Source organism: Chiroxiphia lanceolata, chromosome 13 (genome assembly GCF_009829145.1).
Source record: "Chiroxiphia lanceolata isolate bChiLan1 chromosome 13, bChiLan1.pri, whole genome shotgun sequence".
Taxonomy (NCBI): Eukaryota; Metazoa; Chordata; class Aves; order Passeriformes; family Pipridae; genus Chiroxiphia; species Chiroxiphia lanceolata.
The window spans coordinates 14,642,210-14,662,949 of NC_045649.1; the positions used below are offsets into that span (position 1 = coordinate 14,642,210).

General features: G+C 43.2%; 1 protein-coding gene across 1 annotated transcript in view; it reads left to right on the plus strand.

Moving 5' to 3' along the window:
* VSTM2B (V-set and transmembrane domain containing 2B) overlaps positions 1 to 20,740 on the plus strand; it is a 141,442-nt gene that overhangs the window by 102,201 nt on the left and 18,501 nt on the right. The window contains exons 3-7 of the mRNA XM_032701390.1: positions 16,285 to 16,426; positions 17,144 to 17,234; positions 17,539 to 17,665; positions 18,121 to 18,390; positions 19,022 to 19,206. Of these exons, the coding sequence (XP_032557281.1) occupies positions 18,318 to 18,390; positions 19,022 to 19,206 (258 nt within the window). The 5' untranslated portion in view covers positions 16,285 to 16,426; positions 17,144 to 17,234; positions 17,539 to 17,665; positions 18,121 to 18,317. The remainder of the gene's footprint in view (positions 1 to 16,284; positions 16,427 to 17,143; positions 17,235 to 17,538; positions 17,666 to 18,120; positions 18,391 to 19,021; positions 19,207 to 20,740) is intronic.

Sequence of the window (20,740 nt, forward strand, 5' to 3'; positions counted from 1 at the left end):
ACAGCTGATGTAAAGAGAGCAAGAGTCTTTTGTAATTCCTTGTAGCTCTTTCAAGTACATCCATTTGTTTGACACTGATGCTGTTGTATGTTTTAACCAAACACACAGGAACAAAGAAGCCAGTCCTGAAGCCTTTGCTTATTCAGTGTCTGAGAAAGGACTTTCAGGCATTCCTTATAGATGTTTAAACTCTTTTAATGTAAATTTGAATTTGAAACCTAAGATCAGTGGGTGTAACTCCCAACCAGAATCTGAAGCCCGACCTGGAGGAGAAAGTTAAATCATCATACTGATGTCTGCTAGTGGAAAGCTCTCCTGAGATATTTTGACTCCCAGGAGAGGATGCCAGCTTTGTACTCCAATTTGAAGATATTCCTAAGCCTGGTCCTGCAACTTTAGTAAAATGAAGGATTGAGTGGCAATATTCACATTGCTATTGTGCAGAAAAGTCTCTAAATGTAGAGGTACATTTCCCTCCCTCTCATGCCATCATCTACTATCTCCTATGGTTTTCTGTTCATGTGATTCCACTAATTTACTGAGCTGATGTCCTTTGATATAATTTCAATCCATCATAGACTCTAAACATCATGGGTTTGCATGTGTTCTACTCCTTTGTTTTTTAACTAGATGTACACAAATGAATACTGACTTCAGGCCTAATACCCGATTTACACAGATGCAGATGGGTTATTATGCCTTTAATTTGCAAGCATGGTTGATATAATTAAAGACATTTGTGCTTTTTAGCCACACAATTGCATATGGCTTTTTAAAAAGAATGATCCTCCTGAAGGATTTTTCCCCACTAATGAACATAATGATTGAACATCAGGTACAGAGCCATTCTGCAGGCAAGAGTATGATATTATAGTAAAATGAGGTATCTCATATGGGTTGGTAGTTGCATGTTTGAATATAGCAATACTACCAAACAGACTTGATTTTTGCTGACCATTCTGACATACTGTCCTTTCTTTTTGGTGATGGAGGGGAATGTACAGGAGGACAAATATATAATAGTCCATAAATATTACACTCTTCACTTAAGTGATCTTTCCAAAAAGTAAAAACTTTCCTAAAAATGCTTTAATACCATATAATATATTCCACTTCCTGGGTAAAAGCAGGAACAGTTTAAAAGTTTCAATAATTTTATGTAGAATATTCCTGAGCAAGTCATTTGTATGCTGGATTTCCACTTGATGCAATATGAAACCACAGAGATACCTTATCATACTCTGAAAGCTGACATTATTAGGCACTACTGGAAATATTGCAGAGCTTTGCATAGTAAAGAACAGTCAGCCAAGTAGCTGGTGAGTGTCCTGTGTTTTTCAACACAGACACCTTTGCCACTTCAATATTATTAGAAGTTCAGGAGACAAGAATCTAGCCCATAATATTTATATCATTTTTAAGTGTCGTGGGGAAAAAAAAATCCAAAATGGAAAGGAAAACAAGAAGCAATCTAGCTGGGAAAGCTCCAGGGCCTCAATACTTGCATGCTGTCATTTTTACCACAGTCAGAGTTTCTTTTAATGAGGGGCTGAGCAGACAGACAGAGGGGTGTCTCTGCTTTGGAGAAATTACAGACTAATCTGATCTACCAGGTGTCATCTGTCCCCACACAGCAGAGCACTTCCAGGGGGTGATGGCACAGGCAGTGACCCCAGCACAGGGACACTGCTAAATACCAGAAAGGTGCCTGCCAGTACCTTGGTTAACACAGAGGACTCACTTCTCACCATATCCACTGCTGTCAAAACACACCATAATAAAAAATTAGGGATAATCTTTAAACCAGCTGGTTTTCATGCAAGATGTGGGTTGGTTTTGAGGTTTTGTCTTCCTGCTTTGTGTAAAACTTGGTATTTAAATTGTGGCTTCATTAGGGAAGGTTGTACTTTCAGATACTTCTTGTTTTCAGATAAGATCTCAAGATTTTCTGCCTGGTTTTCCTGAAGCCTTTGGAATGGGATAGGATTTTCACGTGGAATCAGAAACAGTGTTTAGGTAGATTTTAAAATAATTGGTTTTAAAACATTTCCCAGTCGCTGAATCCTTTGCTTGCAGGTGACAAGAAAACACTTCTTTGCTGGCAGTTTACTGCTGTTTTCATGGCTTTGTGAATCTAAGCTTTAATTTTTCTTCCCATTTGTGCTTATGTCCAAAGGCGTTGAAGTTGAACTATTGTAAAATTAATTGCATCGGGAAACACAATGTTATTTTTCTCCCATCTCTGATGTTCATATTGTAACTGAGGGAGAGAAAGAGATGGAAGGGGAGGTTTTCTGAATGTTGTAGTAGGCAAGCTGCTTGTTTCCTTCACTGATAAAGAGAGGGATTCCTTCAAAGTGGAGTAGAAAGATGTCTTGGTGCTTTGGCTGTGAATAACATCACACACAGCTGCACCAGGAGCAGAGTCAATATCATGCTTTGTGGCCACTGAGTGCCTGGGAATGAATGCTCTGTGATCACGTTTAGAGGGGGCTGAACCACATCTAAACAAGCAAAGGAGTTTTATAATCTGAAAACTCTAACCTTTGCAGAATGTCTTATATATTCTGCACTAATAAGAGCTGCAGTAAAAAATGGCTCTGAAGATTTACACCGACATATAAACACATATAGATGCAAATGTGTACAAAGCGCAGTGGAAGAGGGGAGGTAGATTTAGATGTGAATGCAAGAAGGAAAAACTAAACACAGTTGGACTGTTGTAGCCAGAAAATGAATTAGTACTGCACTTTTCTGCCAAACACAGAACATGCTCCTCATTTTTAATTGTCTCCTGAGCTGCGGATATAGAGCTAAATAGATGTGATAAAAGGTCAGTGGTTTCAAGCTCCACACTGAAACAATAAAAAAAAGATAGAACTAATTGTTCTGAGACCTTTTGCAGTTCATAAGAAGGACAAAGAAGACAACTTTGGTGTGGTAATTCAGACCTTCTCCTGCCTCATGGAGTTTGGGGATGTATTGCCCTTTTTCTGTCCCACAGAGGAGTAGATTTCTTCCTCACCTAAAAATTTATGAACTCTTTGCTCAAACACTTTCCAGGCAGGACAGGAGGTTACAACAATACTTCTAAACTTCAGGTGATTTGCAAATTTACCCATTTTAATTATCGGATTCTCCAAACTTTCATTTCTCTCTTGGGACTTGCTGTTACCTCAAAATCTCATAAGTCCCATTCCTCTGTCAGTAATGAAGTAATGACAAAACTACAGGGGGAAAAAACAGAAAAAAAGCAGTGCTGTGAAAACAGTGAAGGGGCAAAGTCCACTTAAGTTTCTGAGGCTATAAACTATAAATACAAATATAAATATTAGAATTTACCCTCTCTGCAGACAGATTTACCTCCATCTGCAGAGGTGATCTGGGTAAACCATAATCTGATTCTTCCACTTCCTTCTTGAGGGCCCAAATGTCCTTTCCTTGATGACCTTCTCGGAGGGTCAGTCTGCCTCGTGCCAGCCTGTGCAGTGGCCTCCTCACTGCTCCGTGACCTCCCTCCCTGATATTAAGCTTTCCCCTTTCTGCTGCCTCCCCACAGGGGCTTTCTATCTTCCCCTTCCCTCCTCCAGCTTGCTCCCATCCTTCCCTAGGCACAAGTGATTAGTGTTTTGATCTTTGGCAGGAGTGGTGATGACAAATATCTCGCTCTGTTCCACCTTCCTGGCGCTGGCGGGAGCTCCCTGATGTCCTGCTGGGCTGCAGCTCCTCTTGGTGAGCTGCCAAGGAAGAGTAAGCTTTGGTAGACTCTGTGTCAGCTCCACAGCAGCACTCTGGGCTTGTTCTGCTCCAGACTACTCCTAATAAATATGATTTATGAGGGCATCTTTTCCAGGATGGCTTTGAAGAAATGATGCTGATGTCTATATCTATCACACACAGTGTGGGTTGAATTTTTTTGGCTTTTCTGGTTTTTTGGTTTTTGGTTTTTTTTTAATGTTAGACATCTTTGTGGAACAAATACACGATTTTCCTCTTCTTTCTTTTTTAAAGTGTGGTCAGATTCCTTGGATTAAATTTCAGCATTACCATAAAGTATTTCACATGTGCTGTGTAGTGTTGCAGTGGTGTCATACTGAGATAAAGTTACAGAAATCTGAAATCAAGAAGTTTTTTATTTATTTTAAGAGCACCTCAAAGTCATCCTAAAGTTAGGAATCAGACAGAAGGTATATCCTCAGGAAAAGGAGCAGACATTTCACTGCAGTCTGTTTATTCCTATTTTTTTGCAAAATAGTCCTCTTTTCACCTTAATAAATAGAAGAATTAATGAAAGGTTTTTTTGACACCCTGGCTATTACTTTTATATAGCCATCAAAAGGAAATGTGAACAGGATTGACAATTTCATTTATCTTTGTGATAGGAATGCAAAGTAAAGAATTTGTAGCAAGTTGTGTGCGCATCATAATAAAAGGGCAGCAAGAAACCCTTTTCCAGCCAGTGCAATTTATTTACCTCTTTTCAAAATCAGCTTCTTATTGTGTGCCTACAAATCTGCCTGCTCTGAATACGCATTCAGAGAGAAAGAAAACAGGACAACTCTGAAAGGATATTACATAGGAAATTGCAAAAAGTACTTCGTAATTAGTTGGAAAGTTCTGTCAAATTGGACAGTACATTTTTGTGCATTTCAATAAGGTATAAAAATGCACTGGGCTGATGACCATGGAAAAGGGAAGCCAGCGTGAGACTAGTGAGGTCCACTCCTGCTTTCAGCAGCACCTGTGAGCAGCTGTCCACCCCCAGTGAAGCTGTGACTGCCTGCAAAGGCTCTCGTCTGCAGAGGGTCAAAGAACAGAGGAAGTGATGACCCTGAGGCAAAATTGGTTCATATGTGCTCTGATTAGATACTGTTATGTGAAAAGCAGCATAAGATGAAGGAGCTGAAATTCAGTCTTTGAAGTCCACCTTCTCCTTCTCCATTGTGCCCTGAGGATGGAGGTTATAAACCAATGTGTGTGATCCCACTGAGTCTAAACCACTGTTTTAAAATATACAATTTTAGTATAACAATTTGGAATAAATGACCCAAACCTGTCTGCCCCACCCTGCTGTGTCCCACCCAGCCAGGTGCACTGGGTGTGTTGACCCTCACTGCTGCAGGCAGGGGCTACAGCTTCACACGTGTATCTGTGTGACACTCCTGGCTCATCCCACGTTGGAAGGAGGCCCTAGTGGGAATTCAACAATATCAAGTGCCCTGAAAGCCTTTTCCTGGTAAGATGGTTGGGTAAAGAGGCCATTCAGTTCCATGAGAAGGCCTCACACCCTCTGCACTTACCAATCATAACAAATGTCAATAATAACATTTACACAAAAAGTATAAAAGGCAGAATTTGTTACAGGAATGGAAGAAAAATTTACTTCTTGGGTTGAGGGGAGAAGCATCACCAAAGGTTTAGAAATAATTGATTGTGGGCAGAAGCAAGGCAGGTTTTTCAAACACAAATGCTATAGTGCCCATCGAGCACCTGCCAGAGAATTTCAGATAATCAGCCATGAGAGGTGAATCATGACAATGAGCAGCTGGGAGAAAATAACAGACTCTCTGTGCCACTCCAAGCTGGTGTTTCCATAATGTCCTAATCAAGGAACGGATCCCCATTACTGTTTAATTAAACCAAAGGTTTATGGGGTTCTTTGTCCTGAAGATATGATACACTCCCTACACAGAAGAGCGTTAAAACTAGACTCACAAAACCTCCATTCCAAAGGCAGGGATAGACCCAAAACCATTGTTGAATCCAAGAAAAAGTGGCTTCTTGGCATTCAGTTTGGCAGCTTTAGCATGTGGTATCAGGAACACCTTCTTCCTTCCCTCTAAACACCAGCACAATAATAATTCTTCAATAGAAACAATGCTGCATTTTATGTGCTTTCTCAGTCTGGCATTTCCCTGAATTTGCAAAAATCTGACAAATCTAACCAACCGTTAAAATGTGTAATAACAATGGTAACAAAAAAGCCTGCTTTGAGGGAGCATACACAAGCAAATGCAGATGATGAAGAAATGTAAGTAGAATTTCTGACTCCTGATGAAGAGATTGAATAATTTGGTCAGACAGTTTTAGTAATTCATCATTTATTCATTAACTTGTACTGTAGCATACTCCTATTTACTTGGAGTGCAATGGCAAAGTACAGCTGCACAGAATGTAGGCAGAGAGCTAGATAAAGGATAGTTTTAGGACAGGTGGTATCCTAGATTTGTAAACAGATATTTCTATAATTAACAGTGGATTCACCACATCCAAAACATTCATTTGTGTAAAGTGCCCTCATATATTATCAGGATTATACTAAAGCCTATACTAAACTTTGGAGAAGTCATAAATAACATGGACATCTAATATATTTGGAGAATAAAAGATGCATCATTAGCTGAATTTTTGTTTTAACAGCTATGGTATCAAATTTCATGAACTACAAAGGTGATTTTCAGTCTGTGTGGAATATCGTGTAAAATTTTCTGTGCAATACAACTCAATAGCACAGAAAGTTGTAGCCCAAACACTTGCTCAGTATTTTTGGAAGCAGCTCTGTGTCAGAAGTGCAGTGTTTTTTTCTACCTGAGTAAGCCACAAGTTCAAGTGCAATCAGGTGAACATTTTAGTCTTAGCTTAACCTCTACCATTAGACAAAGAGTCTGGAAAGCTATCAGCTATTGCTCAGGAAAAGGTCAAAAATAACTGCCATAACTGCCAGCAGCTGTTGCTGGATATATGGGTTGATCCAAGTACAGCCAAAACAACAAAAGATATCTTGCAAGAAAAAATAAGTAGACATGACATCATCTTAAAAACTTAAATCGTTGTAGTAGTTACATTGGAGGAGAAGTCTACCTGCTTTTTTAATCATCTCTGGTATAATTAACTTTACACATGAAAAGCTGAGATGTTTTGGAGGCTTTATGAGAGTAGTGCCCATGGGCTGCAGCAACCCAGCCCTGGGGAGGCCAACCTGGCCTCACTGCCCCCGTGTCCCATTTTAGCCATGATGACCACCACCATCTTCAGGCCTCTGGTTTCCAAAGATCTGCTTTTGGCTTGATGGTATCACATTAACAGAGAAACTATAGAAAACAGAAGAGCTTCATGATACAAAAAAAAATGTTGCTTGTTCTTATCAGGATTTTCAGTAATTATTAGCTAATGTTATTCACTGCACCCGAGTCTCATTAGCCAGCCAGTCCTGCCTACTTGACTTGGCATTTCTCATCCACAAAACAAGGCCATGAAGTTGGACTTTAAGAGACACCTTTCCTGACAGCAGAAAATGTTTGGTACAAAATCATAAGCAGCAGTGAGAAATCATCACCCATAAGATAAAATGATACTTTGTCAAGCAGATAGTATAATCCTGGTAATCAGGTTAAGATGAAGCATGGAAAGGTTTTTATTTGAAAGCCAAGTAGGAGTTTCCCATTCAAAGCTTTCTGTGAAATTATTGGGGGTATTGTTTATAGCAAGAGCCACGTGTGTCATCCAGGAAAAAAACACAGAAAACATTTTGGTGAGGTTTTGGTCTCAGAGACACATCTGGGTAGTCCAGGCAGTGCAAAGGAGCCCTTTTCCAATGCAGTGACTGTCCCCAGAGGGTTGTTCTTTGTGCCCATGCCTGTTCCCTCGTGCCAGGAAGGCAAGGTGTGCTCAGTCCCGTGTGCCGTGGCCGGTGCTGGCACCGAGGAGCGGGACTGGTGCGCCTCACTGCCCAGGTATGCAAGAGTGCTTCTGACATTTCTCTCCATTTGTCAGAACAACCATCTGGCCAACGGGCTTGTTCTGAGGTGTAAAACACAGCTCAGAGAGGCTTCATTGCCAAGGAAGATGCAGTAAAAATAGGTAAGCAGAAAACGTTCCACGTAGAGCTTCCATACGCAGAATGGTAATGGTGGGGAAACAGGCTGAACTTCCACACACGGTGGCTTAAGTTGGAAGCAGTGGAATAGACTGTAAATGCACACACAGCTCTAGGAAAAATACTGATTTTGCTGGGGTAGAAAACCCTAATCAGTGCTTGGAGTTTTCCTCTCAGTGTTCACCTGCTAACAGTGTTGTGGCTGAATTTGTCCTGGTTATCACAGCAGTTAACACCTTCATAACTTCTTCCCAATTTCCTCCTGAAAACCTGAACTCCACAGTACCCAAAACTAGTGAGTGGTAGCAGGATCGCTGCTGCATGCAAAGAGCTCTAAGAGAGAACAGATATTATAGTCAACTTTATACAGGATTATCAGGATTATCTCCTAAAACAGATCAAAATAAGGCAGACCTTCTGAACAATGGAAATCTCTATCTCTAACTAGCAGTGTAGTCAATTTATTTAAACAAACATCTATTTTTACATAGCAGATTAATCTCAGATTATTGAAGTAAAAGCCTTAATATTTAAGCTTCTCTAAACATTTGAATTCTAGAATGTTTACAGAGTTGTTACCATTTACTTCAAATACCTTTCTGCTTATGATTTATTCTGTGGCTAATCAAATACATACCTTTATCTTCTTCCTATCACTGCACTATGCTGGAGGCAGGTGCTGATCTGAGCAGGCTGCAGGTCCCTGGGGCTCGGGCAGGACGTGCCTGGGCACATCTGGGCTGGAGCTGCAGTCCCCCAGCACCGTGACCACTGCCCACCGGGCAGCTGCCCTGAAATGCCTCACAAATGTCAGCCCTACAGCCCGAGTCCCAGAGACCAAATTAATTCCGAGCATGCTATGAAGTCTCTCCTTTCCAATTCACCTGGATACCTGCCTCTGCCTTTGAATGACTGCCTGCAGTGAACTGGACACGACTGAATTACAGCTTGAGAAATAATCATCCTGCTCAACATTCTTCACCCTGTAGAAGGTCTAAATCAGAGAAAAATCACATCTGAACATCAGGACTCTCACCCAGATAAGAGACAAGGCAGGGTGAAACATATTTATGTGTCTGAATTTTGGTATCTATGTGTTATTACCTAACTTTGCCTCCTGACAATCATTAGAGCTTTCATAGAAGGAGCACCTGAAGTCAGACATGTGCCTATCCCTGACAGGAGCCACTTTGAACAAATGTGTGTTGCAGTTTTATTCTAAAACTCTCCAAATAGAACTATTTGTCCCTGAAACACTTTGTTAGAATTATTTGCTCACCTCTAAAGATTCATTCAATGAAGATATTTTGTCTCAGATTCTTCCAGGATGCTTTTGCAAATTAATTGCTGGGACTTGTGTATTTCTGCTGTGGTCATTATCATTATTTTAAACTAGCAAAACCTTATTGAAATTTTTGTAAAAGTTAAACTCTCCAGAGTGTTTCCGTGAACCCATCTTCCCAGACTTTCCATTGGCAATACCTCTTCTGAATATTGGGCTTTGTCTACAGCCAGTATTTTCTGCCCACTCTCTTTACACCTGACAAACTCCTGTCTGCTGAAAATTATTAGTTATCGCTCTGTAATGCACAACTTCTAATCCACACCTACCAAATGCTGCTGAGGTTGGGTTTTGGTGTTCCTTATTAGAATCTGTATAAAGGGATGACCTGCCAGAAGTTAACCAGTTCAGATCTTGGGATAAGGGAGGTGAGAAATTATTATTTTTAATCTCATTTCCCTGAAAACACAGAGAAAAAAACATCATAGTCTGCACATGAAGGATGTGGAATCAAGAAAAATCTGCCTTTTAGTTCCCATCTTCTCTCTTTTGCTTGTGGCAGCATCTCCCCAGGTCTTCTGATGCCACAATCTCTTTGGAGAAGGGGGAGAGACTCCCGTTCCTGCATACTGTTGGTCCTTTGGGGCTGTGCAACTCCTTCTCCTCTGAGAAAAATTGCTTTACATCTGTGCACTGCAGGAAAATTACCCAAGAGAAAATTCAGCACAGCCAGGAGCTGGCTCCAACCTCGCCAGCCAGAAGTCAAGAAGCGGAGAGAGGAATCACTGCCATCCATCAGTTTCTCAGGTCACTGCCTGGAGTGGTCCCTGTTTCCAAGCTCTGAACACAACCCTTCACAGCCGGCTGCCAGCATCTGCCTGACACACCCACTGGCTGGTTCCTTTCATTTGGGGGGATAAGCATCAGTTTTCTGGATGGATTTTTCTTCAGTCTGAGTCCTTCCTACCATGTCCATAAAATGTTAATGTGTCAACAAGCCATAGCCAAACTTCCTCAGTGTCACTCCCCAGTTCAGCACTTACTCCTTACTTACCCACCCATCAGCTGTGCAGCTTTCTAACTCCCACGAGCACTGAGGAAACACCAGCAGGTAACTGATCCCGCCTGAACCAAGCAGTCATTTCAACTCTAATTTAGGAGCCATAGTCTCTAACAGTCCTTCTGAAACAGTGGGTAACGAGTTGATTGACCAACAGACTGGGGAGGTACATTATTAATGAAGGGGTTGTCTGCAAACCAAAAATACATATCCTTTCACATTCCCTTCTCCGTTCCACAAAATCCAGCTGTGATGGGAGGGGTGTGGAGGTGACTCCCTCTCAGTCAGACTGCTGCAGGCTGCCGAGGTGCTCTGCTGGCAGCTCCATCCAGGCTGCTTTCTGCTTTCTCCCCATGCCAGGAATGCTGAGAGGAATGGGAACAGAACAGGGAATCTGGCCCAAGGTTTCTTTTTATTTCATACAAAGAAAAGTAATATAAATGATTAAGTCAGAGCATCTAATTCATCTGTACAGCATGAGGTCAGGTGTTTCACTTGATAAACGAAGACATCGACTTATTAGCCTCGTTTTTGGCAGAATTATTAAGAGCATGTTTACATTCAAGCTCATTAAGACAGACATCTAAAACCAGAAGCATCCAAAATTAATGGATGCTTCTTGAAACTGTTGGCTTCAATGAGTTGTGTTCCATTCTTTTATTAAGTGGATAGGTTTTTGTGGTTTAGGCAGAGAGCAGATGAAGACAATTCCTTAAAAATAAAAATACAGTCTTGATCCGTAAAGGAAAATTAATTGAATACTTAGAAGCCTTTCTGTGCATCAGCCCACACATAGTGTGCTTAATACAAGATACTTGTACCCAATATGACTTTCCATGTTGTATGTGTTTTATATTTACCATAAATTCTTGTCCTACTTGAACTTTTCTTTTCTTTGCACTCTGATCTTTTATGCCCTAGAATTAAATGGAAAGATGGGATTTCTGTACATTTCCTGATTACACTGATTTAACAAAGGTCATGATTTTGGCTTTAACAGCTAGCCAGATTCACACTGTCAACATCTTTTCTCTTGCTGTCTCACTCACCCATGATTCAAAGACGTGGTATGTTGACATGCTATGGACTCAAACCCTGAACTGCCAGCTGCAGTAACTCACATCCATTTGGAGTATTCCCTTATGTTCTCACACCTTAAGTGGTATTTATAAAGGTATTTAATATAGAAAGTCTTATAAATAATTTAAAGCTCAACCACTCTGAATACCATGTACCTATATATATACTATATATATGTAGAGAAATATAGATCTGTATAAAATAAAAAGCATTGCATGTTAAACAGTTTTTAAAACAGTTGGTCCTGGAAAAGGCCCATAGGTGAGCACAGGAAGGTTACCCTTGTACCTGGGTAGTCATTGTGGTGAGGCCAGGAAACAGAGACCATTGTGCTGCAGAGGATGCTGCAGGTCCTGCTGACTCAGCTCCCTCCCTCACTTCTGCAGGAGCAGATTCCTCTCTGCCATGGTGGCTCATTTCCGAGCTGCCTAACAGCCAAATCAGGAAAACTAATGCAACCACATTCAATCAAAAAATTTTCTAGTACCTTTAGCTTCAACTCTTGACCAGGGGGATGCAAAGCATGATTTTTTAACAGCAACTTTTTTTTCTTCCAATAGTTTATGACATATTTATTATTTAAAAAAAAAAGGATAGTAGAATAAATCAGTGCATCCTAAGCAAATAAAACTCACTTCCACACCTCTAGTTAATCAGGCTTTATTTGCTTAGTATCTGTGATGTTACAGTAATTATACTAATTCTCCAGTCATTCATTGAATCTCTCTAAAAGAACTGGGTAGATGTGACATAAATTTCTAATTATTTAGATTTTTCTAGCTTCGAACTGGTGGAGAGCCTAGCATGATGTGATCCTGGCAACGCAAATAAAGTAAAGGAAAGGAGAAAGAGTCAGCTTTTTTACAAAGTTAAGCAAACTCTCCAGTTTTACACATGGAAAACATGTATTCTTCTTTATAATATTGCACATATATCTCCTCACCCTTTACATTTGGAGATTGTTGAGACATTTATATTGCATCTCACAAAGAAACATTTGCAGAACTGAGGCCTAAACGTTTAATAGTTCACTGCAGATCTTGGCTGATCTGTTGTTTTCTTACATGGATTTATTTCCATATGAGGTACTGAGAGTTCTTTGAGGTCAAACACATGTCAGTTTTCTACATGGGAGATGTTACTAATTTCTGTGAGCCCAGTAGAAAATATAAGGTATTGCTTAACTCAGTGCTGTTCTCTCCTGGACTTAATGTTGGTTTTTAGTAATGTTTTTTGTAGCGTTCTTTTTTCAGTCTTTGCTAATAGTATTTTGTTTTCAATTCCCCAGTAGTTATACTGCTTTCAGAATGTGAGGAATCAGGATGTTGATAAACAATTGTTAGAATTATTTTGTAGACCCAAATATGGTGTGTATTGAGTTTTGCCAATGTGTTCATCTCTTTCAAAAGATGATTATATTACTTCTTACCCAGAAGAGGAATAAATGTTAACTTATAATCTATAAAATATTATTTTATAATAATACAAGGTATTGCAATATGGTGATTTAATATACTTTATACAGATTCTGGTGTAAGTTAAACATAAACACATCACTCAAAGGGAGTAATCACAGTGTATAGGTAGAGACACTTTACAGGCAAACAATACTCACCTCCAGACTGTCAGGCACTTCTGGGACATCTTGGAGTTAAGTTTTTCATGGTAATGTTGAATTTTGGCTGCTTCCCTGTATTTAGCATACTTCTGCAAAGCAGGGTATTTTCTGTAATTCCCAGGACTGAGCTGAGTTGGCTTTTACTCTGCTCTCTGCCTCCAGGTGATCCATCTCATTCAAGCTCTTCCCAATAAATTTACCAGATCCCTTTCGTATGCAGGGGTTGCACTGAGCAGTGGAGGATCAGCAGCTCCCATCTGCTGCAGGATGAGCTGCCAAATGGCAACCTCACATGCTGATGGACCTGACAGATTTTTACATGTTGTCTTCTCATGCCATCTTATACTCCTGTCTGTTAGGCAGCCAGCAACATGTCTTTTATTGAAACAGACTATATACCATAAATTTCAGATAAATTTTACAGTTTGGAATAATCTGATTTTCTGACTGCCCTTGGTTTTACTGTAAGCATGATGTACTAGAACATGAGATTTCGTTGCATTATTATGAATATATGTTGCCTTCTCTTTCCATATGTTCTTGCATAAGCATCTCATCCTGTTAGATCATTCAACAAAGAATATAAGATAAAAAAACGAAAGTAGAAACTGAAGACAGTGAAAAATGCATTTGGTGCATAAAGTGAGAGCTGTGCCTGGCCAGAATGCAGAAACATGTTTTCTATCTTAATCAGTTTCATGGAAAGTAAAATGAAGCTTTTTGGTGGAAATGTCGCTTGTCCAGAGTAAGGATGGATAAAGCAAAAAGATAGCACAGTCTGACAGTTCTAACCCAGAAATTCCTCATATGAGACCAATCAGTTCTTTCTCAAACACTGTGTTAGGCTTCTGCATATCACCTGGATCCTGGAATAACTTCAAGGCAGTGCAGATGGGAAATAGGAGAGTCATTGTGTATATTGAAAACAATCCAGGCCTTTGAACTTGCAGTTTTTGTGACCTTTTGAAGACTTCTTACGGGAACACAAATACGCTGTCAGTTTGGTTTGGGCCTGATCAGGACTGGAATTTATGGGGTGGGGAGAAGGAAGAAAAAATGCAATTATACCTCTTGATTTGATGTTAAACCAGTGACATTTTAGAGGCAATGAGGCTGGTAGTTGCCAGCCTGTTGTTATGAGCTACCCTGAGACAGAAGCTCCACAGTGAAGGTCACCGTGCTAGAAGCAGAGATGTGAACATTTTATGTCTCTCTCTTCTTGCTTTTTCAGGTTTCTTTACATTCAATATTCACTTCTGCCCCTCGTCTATTTTGTAAAGATATACAGTAATACAGTTTGCAGAAGCCACTCAGCAAGCCACCAGCACTTTCAGGTTCCTGGGGACATACCCTGAGCCCCAGAGCCTGCTGGAGCCCTGCCTGTGAGCTGAGAGTGGCAGCACTGCCAGATCCACCACAGGAGGAGAGGGCCAGGACTGCCCTCCATGTCCACAGCAGTCGTGTGCAAAAACATTTACTTTCTGTCACTAGAAGCAAAACTGGCCCCCTGTGACTATGAAAATATGTCAGCCTAATGAGAAAAATGAGACAAAAAAAACCCTGACAAAAATCTAAGCACAGAGTGTTGAACAGGACTTGTTTCTGCCAGAGGATTTAGGGCACAGATGAACGTTGCTTAAATGTGGTAGGAATACCACGTCACATCAAGTAGGTTACTGTGCTTTTGCACCAACTCAAAGTATAGCCCATCATATATGCTTTGTGTGTGTAAAACTGGATTTTTTGCAGCTTGCTCCTTTCCAAAGATGCCCTGCACTGTTTTAATTTCTGAATGGATTAACTCCAAACAGTGGGGTATGAATTAAAGGCTCCTCAAGCAGCCATTAGAAAGTATTTTGGTTATTCAAATAATGGAGCTGCTAGTGATTTAAAAAAAATCCAGGGAGAAATGTTCTTAAATGTCATCAGCTACACAGTGCTGGAATCACTTCAGGGATTTCATGAGTTGCTATAAAACATGGTCCAGCAACATCAAAAGAGGTCTGCCACTACCAGTCCTGTGAGTCTCAGTGTCTGCCTAAAGTGCCAGACACTCATCCACTGCTAATTATCCATCTCCTCCTGAGGTCAGTGGTGCTCCTGCATCTCCTATCAAAGGAGGATTTGGGCTGTCAGTGGAGTATAAGAATGGGATCAGAGATGACAAAGATGACTGTCCCTTCAGGAGAAATTCTGCTGGTTTCGTCCAATGGTCCCTTCAGACTCCTTCTGGCTTCCCTGGAAAGATGCTTAGGAGCCAGGAAGGGAATTTCAGAGCTTCTCCCTGCCACCATCTCCTCGGGAATGGTTGAGGGATGAAGTCACATGGATTACGTGAGGAAGTGTCCTGTTACCAGAACAGTGTTTTGGCTTATCCTACAGCAGAGAGAATCTTCTCTACTACAATCAGATTTGGAAGGGGAAAGCTATGGAAATGCCGTAGGATTTCTCCATGAAAACAACCCACTTCATTTTGCACAAGTCTAAAATATTGTTACCTATCTGCTATCTGACTGACAGCTGCAGCAAAAAAATACAGTCATCAGCAAAACACAGCCTTTGCTTTAAGCACCTGAATAGTTTCCCTGATTTCACTGAGAATTGCTGGTGTGGATGATGCTGCAGGATCAGCAACTGCAAAGGGAGATTCTACCTGTGCTACTCCTGCCATTCATCCCCTGTTAGGGGTATGAGTGCAGCCAGGTGAAAGCTTCTGCACTGCCAAAGCCCCTTTTGTTGGCAGGATTGAATCAATAAATGACTTCAAAGATTGTTATGATCCTAAGAGCAAGATGATTTGCACAGAGTACTTGCTAGTGAGTGTAGAGCACAATAGTCCCCCATTATAGTTTTAGTAGAACAGGAGAACATAAAAAGAGTCTTGAATTACTCTAACTTAAGATTGTGAAAAACATGTTTGAGTTCCTAATTCCTTACTTTAATTGAATACAAAGATATGAGCACTTCAATGTTCAGCTGCTACATATAAAATCAAATTTGGAGGGTAATAAATACTGAAAGCTTCATGTTATAAATTAAAAGAAACATTCAAGATAGTACTGTCTTCAATTCAGCAACACTATTGCTAGAATAACAACCTTAGATTTATTAAAATAGAACTAATTTTAGATGCATATGCCTTCCCTTTCATTTTTATTACTTATTTTTATCTCTAAGAAACAAAATTCAACATACAAAGAGTATTTTTACTTTCCCAGCTGTTATAAATTTTCACGATGTAGCAATTTCCAAAGAAATTTTTAAACATCAATTTTAATAAAAACTGGAGTAAAAGTGTTTAAAACATGATTTTCCACTACTAATTTTACATTAAAATTATTTCTGTTTTGATTCTCTTTATCTAATAGGAATTTTCTAATCAATCCTAGTGCAGAGGTCACACAGTCATGGAATTGCCTCACTAGCAGAGGACCCACCTAACCCAGTCTTGGGATTTGACTGAAAGCCTTGTGCTGCTGAGTGGAGTGGCTGCTGGATTTACTTCCTCAGGTATGTCTGTCCTAATGGCCTTTCCCTGCCTTCACGTGGCCTGGTAGGTGAAGAGCTACATGGGGACTCTGCAGTGCTACATGGCTTGAGGCCACATGTGAAAAGAAGGAATGCTTCTTACTTACTGCATGGAGCACACTGAGCTTTTGGGTGCAAAAGCAAAGTGTAGGTGATTATTAGACTATTTCATTTTAATGGTGTTTACTAGTTTTTACAATAAAGGTTTTTTGTGATTGGCAGGGACTGACTCCTCCTGCCTGGGGGGAGGATTTAGGCTCCCAGTAACCAATATGGAGAAAGGCAAGGAAAGTTGTCATAGCCTTGTCAGGGCACTGTCACAGGATTCAGGTCATGGTATGATCAGTAGGAACGGCTGAAAAATGCTCTGAAGAAAAAAGTCTACAGCAGGAAATATTGATTTGATGCAGTTTCAGTATTCTTCAGGATTGTGTGAGTTTTACTGAAACTTCCTGATGGAAACCTTGCAGGAGGGTTTTCCTAGCAGGAAGCCAGCAGACAGCAGTGCCCAACTGCTTAAGCCTCCAGCAGTGTGTCTGATCAGACAGGGAGTCAGTTAGCTGGGGAGATAAGAGACTAGCACCCATTTAAAAACTGGTCTGATTTAGTTATTCAAAAAGTGAATGTTTCTAAATAATTTGTTCCATAGAAATCTTCATGTATCCAGCTAACACATTCAACATTTTTTTTATGCTACAGAATGAAACCATTAAAAATATAAAGTAAATTTTCTGCAGCACACTTCCCAGGCCATCCCAGTGATTAAATGAAGTTGTGGCTGAACAAAATGGTAACTTCTAATGGAATTCCAGGGCAGGGAAAGGGCAAATATTTTAGAAAGGCACTTCAAATTTACTAAAATACAGCTCCCTTGCATTACTTACTGCAAAAATCAAGCTCTGTTTGTGTTTGCTACTCACTGTAAATGACTTTACTGATGACTTTTGAGCAGTGCTATTTTTTAATTGGGGACATTTTGCCTGAGAAACAGCTGATCCATGGAAACATTTTCTTTTTATGATAGCTGTTTTCCAAGTCGATAGTTATGGTGGTTTGGGTGGGTTTTTTTTTTTCCCTTAATGTATTTTAACAAGTAATAAACACAGCGAGTGTGGAAGCCCTGACAGCAACCGAGCCATCAGCTGAGGACCCCCAGACGTGGATGGGGATGCCGCAGATAGCAGCATCGCTCTTATTGCTCTGCGTTCAGGTGCCTCGCAGGTACTTGCGGAGGGGACGGGACGGCGAGTCCCGGTGAGCCCGAGCGGCACCGCGGGCGGTGCGGGGGCTGCGGGGCGGTGCCTGCCGCGGTGGGCGGTGCGGGGCGCGGCCGCGGGGCGGGGGCCGGGCCCGCGGGGCAGCTGCGGCCGGGGCCGCCGCGCATCGCCCGTGCGGGGAGAGGCGGGCCCGGGGCTGCCGCCGCCCCCGCCGCGCAGGGGCTGAGCCTGAGCCCGGCGCCGCGACGGGCGCTGCCCGGGCGGAGGGAGCGGAGCCTCGTCCGTGTCTCCCCGCGGGATCCCCGAGCGCGGGCCGGGCACGGGGATGGGGCTCGGAGGGGCGCCCGGCGCCGCCTCCTCGCTTGCGGGCTGCGGGAGCCCCCACGCAGCGCAGGGCAGTTGAATCCCGCCCGCGGCGGAGCGAAGGACCGGGACGCGATTTATTTGCTGCATTCCCAGGGACGTCGCTTCCACCTGCGAGCGAGTTTGAGCGGTCGGCTGTGGATTTTATAGTTGCTTCTCCGCAAACCAAGGGTTAGCCGGGTGGCTTTGGCTTTTTGGGAAGGAGCCCTGCCCCGGCCCGCTGTGTGCGATGGATTGAGGCGTGCCCGGCTGCGCCCCCAGCCCGGCCGCCGCCCGCAGCCCACATCGATGCGATGGAAAGTCGGGGGCTGTTCTGCACCCTCTGTTACCTGATGTTCAACGCGCCTCTGCTGTTCATTGTCACCGGTGAGTAGGGAACTTTCGCCTCTCCCTGCGGCGATCCGCCGCTCCGGGCACCACTTGCTGGCGGGGGGCTGCGGGGCCGTCGGGGCTGAGCTCCGGCCGCGCCGCTCCCGCCGGCAGGTGCCGAGGGACCCGTCGTCCCCGGCTCGTTCCCAGCGGCAGTACTGGGGGCTGGGGGCTGGGGGCAGGGAGCTGCCCGGGCGGGCTCTGGCAGAACAAGGTGGCACTGTTGGGTCGCAGCTGCCGGCAGCGCGGAGCGGAACGGAGCGGGGCGCGGCGGGCGCGCAGCCCGGGACAGTCCCCGCGCCCGTCTGCGGGAGGGGGCAGTGGGACACCGGTAGCTCTGAAAGCCGAGAGCTTTCTTGGGAGGACGAGGCGGTTTAAGATCCTCTTCAGACTTTCCCGTTGGAGCCGCGGCTGCAGGGTGGCGGGGACCAGCTTGGCCCTGCCCTGCCCCGGGTGCGCAGTGCTGGATGCTCCGTTTGCTCTGCGGTCACTGGGCTACATGAAACCCGTGTCTCGGTCAGCGCGTAGCCCTTGAGCTGAAGCAGCTCACGTTACGCTGAAAAGGACTGATCTTGTCTTTTAATGTCTCCCGTTAACCAGCCCTTGTAACTCTATCTTCCCCTCCCAGCTACCTTTACTGAAGTTCCCAAAGATGTGACTGTTAGGGAGGGAGATGATATTGAGATGCCTTGTGCTTTCCGAGCCAGCGGATCCACCTCTTACTCCTTGGAAATCCAGTGGTGGTACCTTAAAGAACCAGCCAGAGAACTTGCACACGAATTAGCCATCAGTGTCCCTGGCAGCAGGAGCAAGGTAATACATTGCTATGGAGATATATCTCTTCATTGATTGCAACGTGCTTAGAGGTGATCAAAATAAACTCAGCAGCCCCAGAGAGGAGACTGCTTCCTCTACCCAGTGCCAGCAACTGGTAGGAAGCACTGGTGTGCCCAGGCCCTCCGTGGGATGCAGGACTACAGGGTATGCACCATGGGGGACTTTCATCTCGGGGGGGAAAAAAACATCAGTGCTTAAAGGATTGTAAATAGAAAGTGATAAACGTCCCACCACAAAATCCTCAGTGAGGTCCCCAGAAAGCCAGTGAAAATAGCTTTAGTATGAAGTGTGGACAAGCAAAAACCTTGTGCTTCTGTAGACTGAGCTAGGAATCATTGTAAAAGGTGGGAGAGCCTCTGCTCTCTGATAGTGCAGAGAAAGGCATGAGGGATACACCTCTCTCTGTTGGTATGTTAAGCTGATATCAGTCTGCATATACAAATGTACAACTTCTTGTTGTACTTGTACAACATCTGTCTATATCTGGAGCTCAGCAAGACGTTTTCAGTCAGATGTAGTAATTAAAATGCATGAAGCAGAGTTAAATCTTGCATCTCCTTTCCCCTCCCCCTAGCAAGCCACTTGGCACGAGGGCAGGCTTTAGACTAAATTTTTCAGCTGCATTTCCCCAGCATAAGCCAGTTCATTCTATAGCCTCCCCTCAGTGCAAGACACCTTCCTGGTGCCAAACGGGGCTGTACAAGGAGTGGGGTAAAGCAGGACTTGCGGGATGTGTTGCCCTACTGTGCAGGGCACGTCATCCTCTCCAGCCTCCGTCCCCTGTGCCAGCAGGGTGGCCCGCGGCAGCCTCTGTGCCTGTGCCAGCTCCCCTCTCTGTGGCACGCTTGTTTTCCTGCAGAGCTCAAATAGAGATGCAAAGCATATAGACACTGAGCTAATGCGATGCCGCCTAGCTGGGGAAAGTGTAAGTCACTTGTCAGACTGGGAAATGAATTGCTTGGATTTAAATGTCTTCTTTAACCTTATATAAAAACTGTGAATTGCTTTTGCAACAAATGATGACAGAGCGTGCCTGGAGAATGATGACCGTCTCCCCGAGAGGCGCGTCGGTGAGGTCTGAGGCATCACTTAGGTTTACAGTAGTCGGCTGGAGACAAAAAAATAGCCAAATACAAAACCTGCTGAGTGGTACCTCTTCCCAGGGTGTCTCCGGACCGGAGCTCTGCCCTGAGCAGTGCGGGATCCAGCTTGCCCAAGCACTTCACTGCGGTGCTGCTGGTAAAGCATCTTCCCCGGTGTTTGTCAGCAGCTGTGAGCAGCACAGCATGCAACAAGCGTTTCTTTGGCTGCTGTTCGCACCCTGGGTGAAGGCAGCACTTCTGTGGGCACCACGGGAGCTGTACCAAAACAATCTCTCCAGCTGAGCACTGGTTTGCTGCCCTACCCATAATCTGGGGAACTCCCCCAGGCCACACACGAGCTGTGTGATTGGCAAGTGGAGAAAGTTGTATCTGTCCATGTCCTGTCCTTGCACTGGGGTGGGAATATG